General features: G+C 28.3%; 1 protein-coding gene across 1 annotated transcript in view; it reads right to left on the minus strand.

Annotated features, from left to right (window-relative positions):
• LOC111688418 (myb-like protein D) overlaps positions 1-13,950 on the minus strand; it is a 226,368-nt gene that overhangs the window by 111,260 nt on the left and 101,158 nt on the right. The window contains exons 6-8 of the mRNA XM_046946506.1: positions 10,907-11,062; positions 10,665-10,694; positions 3,362-3,559 (exon numbers count right to left, since the gene is read on the minus strand). Coding sequence (XP_046802462.1) covers positions 3,362-3,559; positions 10,665-10,694; positions 10,907-11,062 — 384 coding nt within the window. The remainder of the gene's footprint in view (positions 1-3,361; positions 3,560-10,664; positions 10,695-10,906; positions 11,063-13,950) is intronic.

A 13,950-nucleotide genomic window follows, 5' to 3' on the forward strand; every position in this document is an offset into this window, starting at 1 on the left:
TATGTAGCAGTACCAAGTAGATGATGTTCCTGTAATGGCATTTCCAACTTTCCCATCAATCATTGTTAAGTTTTAAATCATAGGACATGTTAAACGAATAATTTTCTATTTCGATTGTTATAGGTTCCAAGTTTTTAATTTCTGCTTCAATACGATTTATCAAATCTTGCGTTGTTGTTTTGGATTCCTTTATATACAAAAAGCTTTGGATCCTGGAGTCGAATTCTTCCAAATATCATCGAAACTGGTTGATGGAGAATCGCTGTCAGCATACTTTCGAATTCTTAATGGAACTAGCGATGCCATAAATACACTTTTATACTCGGAAGATGATTCACTTGTGTTGATTTGTTTATATTCCGAGAGTGCTGATAATCCATCACATCCCCACTTACAAATGAGTTGAAGATCACAAGAATTTATTTTTTTTAGTTGGTCTGAAGAAAAGTCAGAAGCAATCCTTAAAGCAGTATTTTCGAGTAGAGCGCCGAGTCCAATAACAGCCTTCCGATCAGTTATTTCAATAGGAGGTGGTATAATGCTTTTCTTCTTTTCATTTATTTTGTCATATGATGGTAAAACATCCACTCCTTTTTCAGATAGCGCCTTTCTTAACGTTATGTAGTTATCACGACTTAATCCCAGCTGCAACATAAGCGCAATAGCTTCTTCCTCAGTGAACGTTGTATCAGATGATGGTGTGGGTATACTCTTTACAATTCTTTTCAGTCGTCTTGGTGATGCGGTTGGAAGAATATTTGCAATTTTTATGGCATCCAAAGGCTGTTTTTCTTTTCTTAACATTGCTTTAAAAGTGTCCGAAACTTCTTCGTTAGATAAGGTTTCTAGTGAAGTTGATAACCTTTTCCTCTTAGATTTTGAGCTCAAATCCTCATACTGCTTACAGGGAGCACCAACAGTTGATACGCAAATAGCAACTTCTACACATTCATCCAGCCAATCAGAAAATTTCGATCGAAATTTAGCAATGGAATACCGAACACTCTTCAGTTTTATATCAACTGATTTTATAAAATTTTCAATTTTACATATATCAGTTTTATCCACTTTATTTTTATGTGCAGTTTCAATATATTTCAATAAGAAGTTCACTTTATCTTGAAAAGGAGCTGAAGAGTGTTCAAATAAAATGGAGCACAAATCATTTTTTTTAGTACGATCGCCATGGTTAGAAAATTACAAATAATTACAAACAGATATAAACCTGTCTTATATATTAATTACAGGTACTTAAATTAAATTATTTTTTAAAGGGTTATGATATTCTACCTAATATGTCTAACGTATCCTTATGTAATGAATTTTTCCTCAATAGGTCACTTTAATAAGCTACCTATTAAAGTGACCTATAGGGGTAAAAATCATTACAGTTTAAAAAATAATACCTGAAAATTTTTTAATATATGTAACAAATTTAAGAGTTAACGTTATGGATGAAAATAATAGTGCTAGGTAAATTTTCTAAAAGATGTTGAGTTTTCCCTAATTAATTTGTCACTTAAAAAACATTAGGTAGGCATGTTATATATCAATGGAAAGGTAATTTTGTCTATTTTTCAAAACTGTATATAATTTTTGAAAATTAAAAAATTCGCGGAATACTTTTTTTAAAAAAATTAAAAAATGTTTTTTATTCAGTTTTTGCGAAGATACAAATTTTTCAAATTGCAATAAAAATTTTATTTATGAATATTTTTTGATGAAATTTTACAGTTAGGTAGATTTTTTTACTCAAAATCTAAAATTAAATAAAAAGTTCGAATTTTCTTATTAGAAATCCCGGAATTCCCAAAAAAGTTTTAAAAAATCCCAAAAATTGGATTTTTTGGTTTTTTGCCTATTATATCCATACCAGGGGCGGAGTTATCGAAACCCGTTACAAAATGATTAAGAACATATTGGGTCATATAAAACAGGTCACTATAATTTGATATCGACTATGCGATTTGAGAATTTTTGCTCAAAATTGAATTTTCTATATAAAAAAATAGGGTTTTTTGGATGGACCTGGTCCCCTCGGTATCAAAAATTTTTAGGTTTTGTTTCATTTATCGTATTTAATGTAAAGTCAGCTTTTCAAAAAGTATAAATTCTATATACATCTTCTTAGAAACTTTTTAGATAACTTAAAAAGAAAAAGATACTTTTTTCCCAAAAAAATGGCAAAAAATCGCCTTTTTTTAATTTTTTAAATTAAAATGCCTATAACTTTGGACTCAGTCATGATTTTTACATAATTCTTTCACTGCTTGATATATAAACTTGTTGTTAAGCGAATAAAAAAAGAAATGGCGAAAATGGGAATATTTGGACCCGCTATTATCAAAAAACTAAAGTAAGAACGGTAAAAATTTTAAAATTTTAATTTTCAAATGCGAATATCTCCTAAACTATAAGAGATAATTTACTGCTATGACGACATTTTTTATAGTGCTCGATGCGGAGATTCTATATACGAAATCGGAACTCAAATGAAGAAATAGGATCGTTTTAAAAATTTAACATAGCCGAGGTGTCCTAATTTGAGGACCCCCCACCGGGCCCCTGGTTGGCCTATAAGGTCCAAATTCAAAACCTAAACTCGACAACACCTCCTCTTAACCGTTTAGAAGTTACCGAATTATTTCCCTCTTTTTTTTTCCTATACCACTGTGCGTCGGTCCCAGACGGTTAAAGCAAATTCACCATTTTGTCTTACAAAATAGAGTATAAACTTCATATATCATTATTTAAATTTCTTGTATATCAAAATTGTTTATCTATTTTGGTTCTGATTTGAATATCTAGAAATTCCGTTGAAATGGTGATCAAAAACGGATTTCTTTTCAAAATAATCATATGGGGAAAGCAAGGCGAAGGTTATTGCGAATAACAATGGTGAAAATCCAATCAGAACCAAAATAGATAAAACAAGTAATAGTGCTATATTCGACTGTGCCGAATCTTATATACCCTTCATGTAATTTCCAAACTTATATAAAATCATGAAATAATTCGTAAAATGGATAGGCATACTTTTGTGCATATCGCCACCTAAAAAACAAACGGGTCTATTTAACATAAATAAAAAAATATATTAAATAAATATTGTTTACAGTAAATCCTATAATTTGTTACGACAATTGATTTGTGTATAAAAATTAATGGATTGTAGTTTTGCCTTTAATATTTACATAAATGTTTTTGTATATAGGGGCTTCGGTTTTTTGTTATTAAAATCGCAAATGTTGGCCGGAGGAAATTGTTTGTGGACATTTATTTTTGATTAGTTTGGGCCGTTTGTGTTTTAAGTGACGAAATACATATATACGGAATATTTTATATACACATATATAATTACCATTTTGAGCTCCACTTAGTTGGGATATACTTAATGAACTTAAAATATTATTACGGCTTTGTATTTCGTGGTGTCTGTGAACATCTTCTTGGTGTTTTATATGACTTTGAATCTGCTGTTGATGTAAATTATGCAAAAGTTTTTCTTCCATTTGTTTATTTGATTTAATCATAACGTTCTTCAATGCTTCTTCCCATTCTGAAAACAAATTTCAATATTTTAAAATTTACAATTTTGGAATCAACAACTTTTTCAAATTTTTATATTTAAAATATAATACTGCAATCCTACGTTGAATAAGTTATTTTTATCAATACTTTATTAACGTTTTTTCAAAATAATATATTTGGGTTTCCTTTGAGTAAATCTGGCATTCAACTTCAGTCAAAATTATTGATTATTATTTGCAGATTTTTGAAACTTTATTACATTTTTTATAATCGAAGTACTCTCATATAGCAGTTTAAGGGATAATTCTGCAGTTTAAAAAATAAAAATTCAAACTCTTTTTGCCAAATCAAAGATTATACTACACTTTAAGGAAATTCAAAGTTATAGGGAAATTTTATTGAAATCGGAGATTAAAAATCTGAAAATAGCTGTTTTCTTTTTATCCATAAACTAAGTAATTTATGGATAAAAAACAAAAAACAACTTTTTCAAAAATTTCAGAAATGGTTGAAATTTTAAACTTATTGTTGATATATTTTTAATAATTGTTATTAATTTTTATTAATATACATGTATTTAACAAAATTAACAAAAAAAAAATAAGAAAAATAAATAACTTTTATTTATTTTTATGCTACTGACAAAACTTTATTTTGCATATTTTTTTTATTTCCTAAAAAAATATACAAAATAACTGTATAAAAAGCAGCGTTGTTTACTGTTTCAAGAATTTTTTTTTTGCAAAATTAAATTTTTATTTCATAAATGAAAATGGCTAGATTTCCGATTAATACATCTTTTAATATTCCACCCAAAATTTTTTGATCTCTGATTAATATTTAATGAATAAATCAACACTTTCATATATAAAAAATAAAAAAAAATTTCATCAAAAAATGTAAAAATATGACATTTCATGCTTTGTTAAAAAAGCAACAACAAGACTGTATATTAGAAAAAGATGTACACGTGTGTGTAGATGTATTTAGTTTTTCAGCTGTGTATTTCCTTTTTGTATGTTTGGATGCTGTTGGCGTTATTGAGTTGTGTATTTTGTTTTTGTGAATTTTGTTCATATATCTGGATGTAGGTTGGTTTTATTGCATTGTTTATTTTGTTTTTGTTTTTCTGTGTTTTTTGTTATGTATGTTTAGTTTGTTATGTATGTTTAGTCTGTTGGTTTAAATGCCTTGTGTATTTTTTTATTTTGTTTAGCGTTGTTTTTCATTTTGTTTTGCTTTTGGTGTAATATTAATGTAGTTGGGAAAAAATTTATAAAACTAATATGTTTATGGTGAAGGGTATATAAGATTCGGCACAGCCGAATATAGCACTCTTACTTGTTAGTTTCTACTTTTAGATCCGAAATCTTGAAATTTGGGCCGATTGTCTCCGGAATTAATTAAAATTAGTTTTTTTTCTCATTTCTACGATTTCTTTCTACTTTAGACCACAAATGATGCATTGGAAATAGAATTTTTAACTTTTGAAAACATTTGTTATTTCGAACTGTGTTCAAAATGGACGAATCCATTTTGAACACAGTACGTTCTTAAAAAAAAAAAACGAAATTTAACTCCGATTTCTAAGACTTACAACATAAACTTTAGATAATTCTATATATTTCCTTTAATTTAAACAGGTTTTCCAAAGAATGGTCACCATTTGACGATTAGTGGTAGTATATAGGAGTGTTTAATGGATGATTGGAACCAAAAAACTTGTTTTAATTAAAGGATACTAGTACACTATGCTATAAACACTTGTTTACAAAATGTACTCGAATGACCCATTAAAAATCAGTATTTGTAGTCCGAAATCTGCAAGTGAATTCTGAAATTATTTGTAAAGTTTTAACAAACTTAGTGTTAAAAAGCTCAACTTTCAATGACCGATAACATAAAAGTTTGACCTACCAACGCCGAACGGTTAAACAAGTTTTTTGGTTCCAATTGGGTATAAATATTACGCTTACATCCTGCAAATTAATTCCGATATATATCAATTTCTAGCATGCAGAGAATGTAACAAATGTACGGAAACAAGTTTCGCCCCAATCTGCAGCTTAATAGGGAGCCCTACAGCTTAATAGGGAGCAAAGCCCTTGATTGCCTCATTAACCATGTCAGATATAATAACTATTTCCGGGTTATCCTCCCTTTCCTCCAATATCGATTAATCTTCTCCATATCCTCCACTCTCGGGCCGTGACCTCAATGACATGAGTTTTGGATATTAATCGATAAATCAATTACGCTATCAACTTGTGCTTAGAAAAGTTTCCGGGAGTCTCGTTTGTCTTTTCAAACGGTTTTCTTATATTCACTTAACCGTGCACGGTTAAATAGTTTCTTCCAGTAGAGTCTTCCCAATGTTTTGGATCTCCCCACTAACCCAAGGTTTCACCTTGACGGTTTATAAGCTCTTTTAAACATATAGTTATAACTAATTTTCTCAGATTCTATTGACGAAGGTAGCTTTATTACCTAATTTCAGTGTGATCACGTTTTAAGTACACATTGTGTAAATCTTCTGTCCCCTGCGATTGGTGTTTGTGATACACCAAGCTACATGATAGGAGTTGACATTCCTTAGAGTACTATAAAAAGTAAAATCAATAAATTATAAAGTTCACTTTAAATCATTGGTATGTGCTATTATTAATTCTAATAAGTTCAAATTTGAAGTTACAAAATGCATTTCGAAGCACGTGATATCAAAAAAACTAAATTAACAACAAACCGCCAAGTTATTTAGTATTTTTTTATATTTAAAGTCAACCGGTACCGCTATTGTAAATAAAAGTCAAATGTTACCAAGATATATTCATGAAGTGATAAATAAATTATGGAAGAAGGCAAACATTCCTATTATCAGTTATACATCAATAAGGAAATTGTTAGTCCGACTTCTAGATGTTTACTATGAAATTATTGAAAACCGAAATATAATTACAACACTTTTAATTGGAACTGAATTACACAAACACTTCTGAACTTTATGGACCTCTCTTGGCAGCAACCCTTATAAAGGATATAAAAATGTCTATATGTAGAAAAACAAAAGAATTAGGAGACACTAGTCAACTATTTTTAAGCACTTAGATGGCCTTATTGTTGATAAAAACAAAATCCGAAGCGAGCGATGCTTCGGCAGAATCCAAAGAAGTATCTACCAACAAATTCATTCTATGACGGAAAAATTCAAATTCAACATTAAAAAAACAGATATTTAGAAAACATGTTCGTATCAGTAAAACTAAAAAAGACGTCACAATTAAAAAAAACACTTAGAAAAATATTTCTTATTACTCTTGTTATGAACAAATTTTATAACATGTAAAATGGTAAATTTTACAGATAAAACAATGTTTATTTCTTCCCAAAGATGAAATTTTTTAATATAAAATGTTTAAAAAAAATATTAAAAATATTATTTTTATGTATTTTTATTATGTATCCCTGAAAAGTTTTTGGAGTGTACTAGTCTTTTGAAATTATTCTCTTGTTTGCAAATGATGTTGTACGTGTGAATTGTTGAAAATCTTTGTAATTAGAACAATATGAATGCGCAAAGCTGCTTTAGACACTGATAACTATTTGATTGGAAAACAAATTGGTTCGGGTATTTGAGCGGGAGAATTTGGAAATAAATTGCTAACATGTCACCAACTTCCTATTCATTTAATTATTTCCAATATTTTAATTATTACAAAACTGTTTTTTTAAGCCGTTAATGATTTTAACCCATTATGACATTACTACGGTTAACTAATTACCCAGCAAAAAAGGACGTGCAAAAAAAGTAGTAAATGCATGGGAAACATGCATGATATTAACATTAGCGTGTCATTGCATGGGTTCGTATTTGGAATAATAGCACGTGATTAAAATGAGTGCTTATAACCAATGAACATTCGATGATTCTCATGCAAATTATTAAAAGTATTAAGAATTAATTTTTAATAATTAAATACATAATTGTTTTTAGTGTTATGTTGTTAAAAATTATGTATGATAACACAATAAAACTAATTTCAAATACTTTAAAATTCATTTAGAGTAAAAATATCCAATATATGAATGCATTTAAAAACCGTTAAGCATTCATCCAATTTGGTATTTTGGATGGACCTAATATTACTAATTTTAACAAATATTAAATACAAAATATAATATTTATTATATGAATTGCTCGTTTGGTATTCCTAAGAGAATACCAAATTATAGTGAATTTTACAATTCCTATAACAGAATTTTATATAAGTGAATTGTGTGCAATTTTTCATGACTTCATTTATGACAAATTTATAAGAATTTTGGCATGTATATAAAATGCATTTACAAGAATACGTACAAAAGAAATCATGAACATATCCCTTCTTCTTGAACAACTTCAAATTTTTTTTACGAACGCCATAAATTTGACAAAAAACATTCGTTTCGACTGACGAAAATGGATAAATAGTCTAAGAACCTAATAAGAACGCACTAAACCAACTTTCAAACATTCATGAATTATAAATGTTAAAATTTATGTATTAAAACTTAAATTTTTCATATAACAATTTTAAAATAATTTCGTACAATTGGAGCAAAGGGTTACCCTGCTAAGAACATACATAAATAATATAAATTATTAATCAAAAATGTTATTTTTACACCCTATACCACTACAGGAGGGTATTATTCACTTGAGCAGCTGTTTGTAACACCTTAAAATATTAGTCTCACATCCACCTTAAGGCATACCAATCGGCTCGCTTTCTAAATTGATTCAGCTATGTCCGTCTGTCCATGTTAAGCTTGTGCGCACGCTACAGGTAGCAAACCCTTCATAACCAAAGACAAACACTATTGATAATGGTTGAAATCGGTCAAAAAGGCAAAACTTAGTTTAATAAAAGTCTAAATAACACTGCAGATTTTTGTAATGATCAGGTCTCGTTTGTCCCTTTTTAAAAAATCGGAATTAAGTTCAAAAATTTTTGAAGTTTCCACCAAATTAATAATAAGAATATGGCTTCTCAAAGTTTAAAATTTTGTAATCATCCAAAATGTAATATACATGTTATGTTGATTCAATGTTTATTAAATTGAACATTTAAGTGATTCGAAGTGTACATGACCTAAAATGTATCTTGTTAATCTAATATGATTTTTTAAATATTTGATAAAACTAAGCATTTTATTTGTGTTATTTATGTAACATACGTATATAAATAATAAAGTGGTTCGGTCTCTATGGACAAAAAAAAGTTGTGTCAGTCACCACCTAGTATTAAAGATATGTTAATAACATATCCAAAAATATAAAAATTATTTTTTTGCATGCCGAGAAATACTGCCCTTTATGTTTTTTATATATAACGTCATCATTTTAAGTCCGATCGCTACATATGATATATCAATATTTATGGCTTGGTTGTAGCTACAATTCATCTTTAGACGATTTTTTAATTAGACGTAACATTCTATGCCAGAGTTCTGATATTTTGGATCCTTCCCCAAAATCCCGCAATTGCAGATTATGGGGAAGGATCCGAGATACATATACAATAATAAAGAGCATTTTATTATATGGAATATAGGCCTTTGAATTATCAATCAATCGTTCGTTGAATTATCAATAATTATCAATCGTTCTCACAACAAATAATTAATTGCCATAGAGTGGTTTATCTTTATCCATTCGACTTGTAATAAAACTACAAGTCGAAATTTTCCAGATAATTCGATGCAAATAGAATGATATGTTTCAAGGACGAAGTTGTTTGAAAATGGATTAAATCGGTCCTTTATAAGGATTAGGGAAATAATTAATGGCTTCAAGGGCATTAATTCTCTATTAACCACTACAATAAAGATGAAATTCTGTATAAATATCTCTTATAAGAAAGATAAATCCACATATCTGGTATCATATGGTCGGCCATTCCCGATTATTATTTTTTATTAGTTTTATTTATTTCAAAAACTTCTTTAAAAATATGTGTTCAAATTACTTGAACATGTTTTTATATTTAGTTGTATTAATTATCTGCTAGTAACATTTTCTTCTACGGTTATCTATATTTACATATGTGTTACGATAGAAAGAAAAACATCCCTTCTTTTCCATAAGTCCATATAGTAGGTGATAAGGATTAAAATAAACATATGTGTTAATCACTTACACATGTGTACTAGTTTATGTTTAGATTTTAAAATGTAGTACTTAAGGTTTTTAGTTTTAGAAATAAATTTAATATTTTACAAGTGCCTTACAAACACTCAACAATAAATGCAAGTGTGTAGATAAAAGTATACGCTTCAACATTTTGGTCCTTCGAACCGGATTGTGCCGTGATCAAAAAGGAAGGATACAACTTTACTATATGTAACTATTTAAAAGAATGGTTAATTTATCATAAAATAAATTTATAACATTTTATAAAAATTACTACCAATATTTTTCAAAATTGTTAAAAAAAAACATGAAACATGCAAGTAATTGTATGGAAAAAACATAAAAAACATTTTTATAAAACTTAGCATAACACTTTTATTTTTCATAGATTTTTATAAAATAATTACCAACGTGATTTTGTTATAAATTAATATAATTGAATGCTGAATAAAATGATCTTTCGTTTGTTAAGGTAGGGGGTAGGATGCAATTTTTGTATTGTAAATTAATTTAAAAAATGTTTTCGACCATATCCCTAGCAAATTAATTGTTTGTAGTTAGAACTGTAGTTCTTTAAGCATAAAAGTGAGCATTATAAAAGCCTATATAGTTTATATAATTACATGTACTTTAATTCAGTATAGCCACAATTTTAGACTCTGGGGAAGTATCCGAGATATCAGAAGTCCCGAAAAGAATTTGATGTCGAATTAAAAAATAGTTTAAGAGTGAAACATAGCTACAGTCAAGCCATAAATATGTTACGATCGGACTTAAAATGGCGGAGTAATATATTAAAAACTAAAAGTCCGGTATTTCTAGGCGTTGCAAAAAAAAATATTTTTTTTTTATTTTTGGAAATGTTATTATAACATGTTATAACATATATTTAATCGTTGGGGGTGACTGACACACCTTTTTTCCGACCCACCCTTGTATATAATATAATGTTTTTTATAATTACCATTTGTAGTATTTTGATATCCATCAATACCTGTTGAGAAAGAAAAAGACCATTGATTTAAATATTAAAAGTTAACTCGCATATTCATAAAGATATTAATCGTTTATTTTAGGTTTATTGAGCACATTTTCTAAACAATATTCCTACAATAAACTATCAATAACTTTATTAAGCATTTATGAATATGGGGATGAAAGTTTATCTTTGAATGTAAACATATTTTGAGAAAATAAGTATCGTACCATTTATCAAATCTGGCAAATTAGGTGCAGTGCTTAATTGATTTGGAATTGTTTCTTCATTCTGCTTAAGTTTTAATGGCATTGTTTGTTGTAGTATCCCTGATGTTGAACTGAAGAAGCTATTTTCATCAAAGAGATTTAATTTTGACATAGCATCTAAAAAATAAGAAAAAGGTGATAGGATTAGCTCTCACATATATATATTCTTGTACCATTAAAATTAATATTTTAATTTTCTCTCGAAATAACTATTTTTCGATTATTCTAGTCTTGTATAGCGAAATATTATGATTCCTAAAAGATAGCGAAGTCGATATGGCAGTGTCCGTGTGTCTGCTAAAATTTTTTTTAATAATTTTTTTTTTAAATTTTCGCAATATTTGAAATAATTACATCAACATTTTGCGAAAATATTTTTTAGGGGCAATCAAGATATTTCGTAATGTAATTATTAACCCATTAAACGCCAAGGCAATTAAAAATAAAAAAATTGAAATTCATTTATTTATTTGTAGTTAAATAGAGTTAAAGATTACAGAAAAAAAACAAAAAAGTAAAAAAAAAATTTTGGAAATGTGTTTTTGGGGCTGTACTCGGACGGGTACAGTGGCGTCATGAGTATGCAATTTTTTCAAGTATGAAAATTTTTGAAGCATACTTTTTCAACACATAGAGCGACATCGCATTGCTCACATAACCATCTTATTCTGTTATGACATTCACGACATCGTAACGGATAAATTTATCCTTTTCGGAAAGTGGCTTCCGCCACTATTTGCAACACCAGGAGCCAGCGATCGTTTGGAAATATTTACTTTCTGGGTATAGTTTCGCAAATAAAATCTAACAATGTTGCGTTGAAACTCTAGCAAGTCCATTTCAGATTTGTTTGCAGTTCTAAACAATTTCCAGGCATTTACCACAGTGGAACTCAACATTGCGGTAAAAAGCGGCCACCACCATTTCTTTCCTCGGAACTTTATCCTGTAGTTATTTACAGCTTGATCATGGAGGTCAACACCGCCCATTCCTGCATTATATTCTGCGATCAAGCTCGGTTGGCTTACACTAATTTTAGCTTTTTCAGTTGAACACCATCTGTTTACCATATGCATTGGCTCAACACATTCAAAATTCGACCCCACAGTTACTGCACTATTGTCGTTCCATTTAACAAATATTATTTGGTTGTTAGTGTCAAATTTGCAATCAAAATATCCTCTCTTTTTCTTCTTGAAAATTGCATTTGATTCTAGTGGACATTTTTTTGTTCTCGATTCACGAACAGTGCCGATAGCTCGAAATCCTCTTTTTTTTTTAATTCTACTAGAAGATCATGAAACTGCGATTGTTTTTTGTTTACAATTCTTAACTGAAGAGTCAAGGTTAGAAGATTTTTATAATGTAAAATTTAAAGTAAAAAATAAAATTTTCAAAAATTAATTAAAAAAATACTAAAAAATTATATAATTTTTAGCTTTTTACTTTATTCTTAAGTTTTTTGTATTTTTTTAATAAACCTAAAAAATGGAAAAATGAGTGTAGGGAAAAATGTAAGGAAAATATAAAGTATGTGTAGGGAAAAAATTGATTTTTCGTATTTATATTTTATATTTTGAAGATTTTTCTCTATTACAGAATATTTTGGATATAATAAAGCCATTTCGATAATTTTTTAACATTGTTATTCCCAATTGCATATGATTATTTTTAAAAGAAATCCACTCTTTTCAGTGGTTAATCACAGATTTTTGATTTATTGTGTTTATTATTTAAAAGGGCTTAAATTAATTATTAAGTTGCAAAGGATAATTTAAAAGGCAATGATCTTAAGATTTGACTGTAATATGCTCACATAATATAAGAGCTTTTTAAATAAATTTTCTGTAGGTTCCCCACACCTACCGTTAAAAATTTGACACACTCAAAGAGTCAAATGACACATACCTTTAATCTTTCATCATTATATTTAAAAGCATGGAAATTTTGTTTTCATTATAATATTTCATTTTGTAGCTTTTATTTAGCGAAGTCCTGTCGAATGAAATATAATTTGTTAAAATAGGATAACTTGTTCCAAAGTTATTCAGTTTACACCACACACCCTACATTAGAGACAATTTATACGTTTATTTCCTGATATGAAAAAATCGAAAGGGACAAAAAAATTTAAAACGACGTTTTTTGGCCGATTTATTTTGGAATTACCCTACATGATTTAGTTGGCTTTAATAAGTTGTATAAAACTGTTCTCACGAAAAATTTTGTTGTGTATATTTTAAAGTAAGAAAATGTTTTTTTAATCTAATTCAAAAGTAATAAAAGTAATAATATTTTAACAATAAATATTTACAATTTTGAAGCGTGAATTTATTTAAGATGAGTTACAACAAAAAACTTCAGCATAGATTACAAAAATAATATGTTTCTTAAATATAACAAATTCTATTCTTTCGGAGAGTTATACTTTGGCGGACCAGTTTTTTAATCCTACTGCAATACCTGTCTATTGGACAAGCTACTTGGGGACACTTGACTTTCTTCTAACACATGCAAATAGCATAAATTAACTAGTAAAAGAGCTGACTCACAAGAACCCATTTGGAGATTGCCATCCACTGACTACTTTTGAATACCTCGTGCGTGGACTTGGTAAAGAATATACTATTACAGGATGTGAAATTTGACAACAACAACGTAAAGACGGAGGAGAATGCTTTTGTTGTCAACGGAAAATTTTGAAAATCAAGAAACATCAATCGTACAATCATCGACCGAGTTAGATGTATGCTAATTGATTCTAGTCTTGATGAAAAATTTTGGGCTGAAGCAGCTATGACAGCATCTTAATATTTCTCGAAAAAGTGTGTGTGATATGAAATGGGATATTTATTAACGTTTTATTTATAATGAAAAATATATATTTAAATATAACATTACCTTTTATTTTAGATTAACTTTTCATTTATGTTTTTCAATTTATAAAAATTTTGTTAACATTTACATTTTTTTGGTTTGTTTTCTTTTTCTCTTTTTTCTTATTT

Source organism: Lucilia cuprina, chromosome 2 (assembly GCF_022045245.1).
Source record: "Lucilia cuprina isolate Lc7/37 chromosome 2, ASM2204524v1, whole genome shotgun sequence".
In the NCBI taxonomy this organism is placed as follows: Eukaryota; Metazoa; Arthropoda; class Insecta; order Diptera; family Calliphoridae; genus Lucilia; species Lucilia cuprina.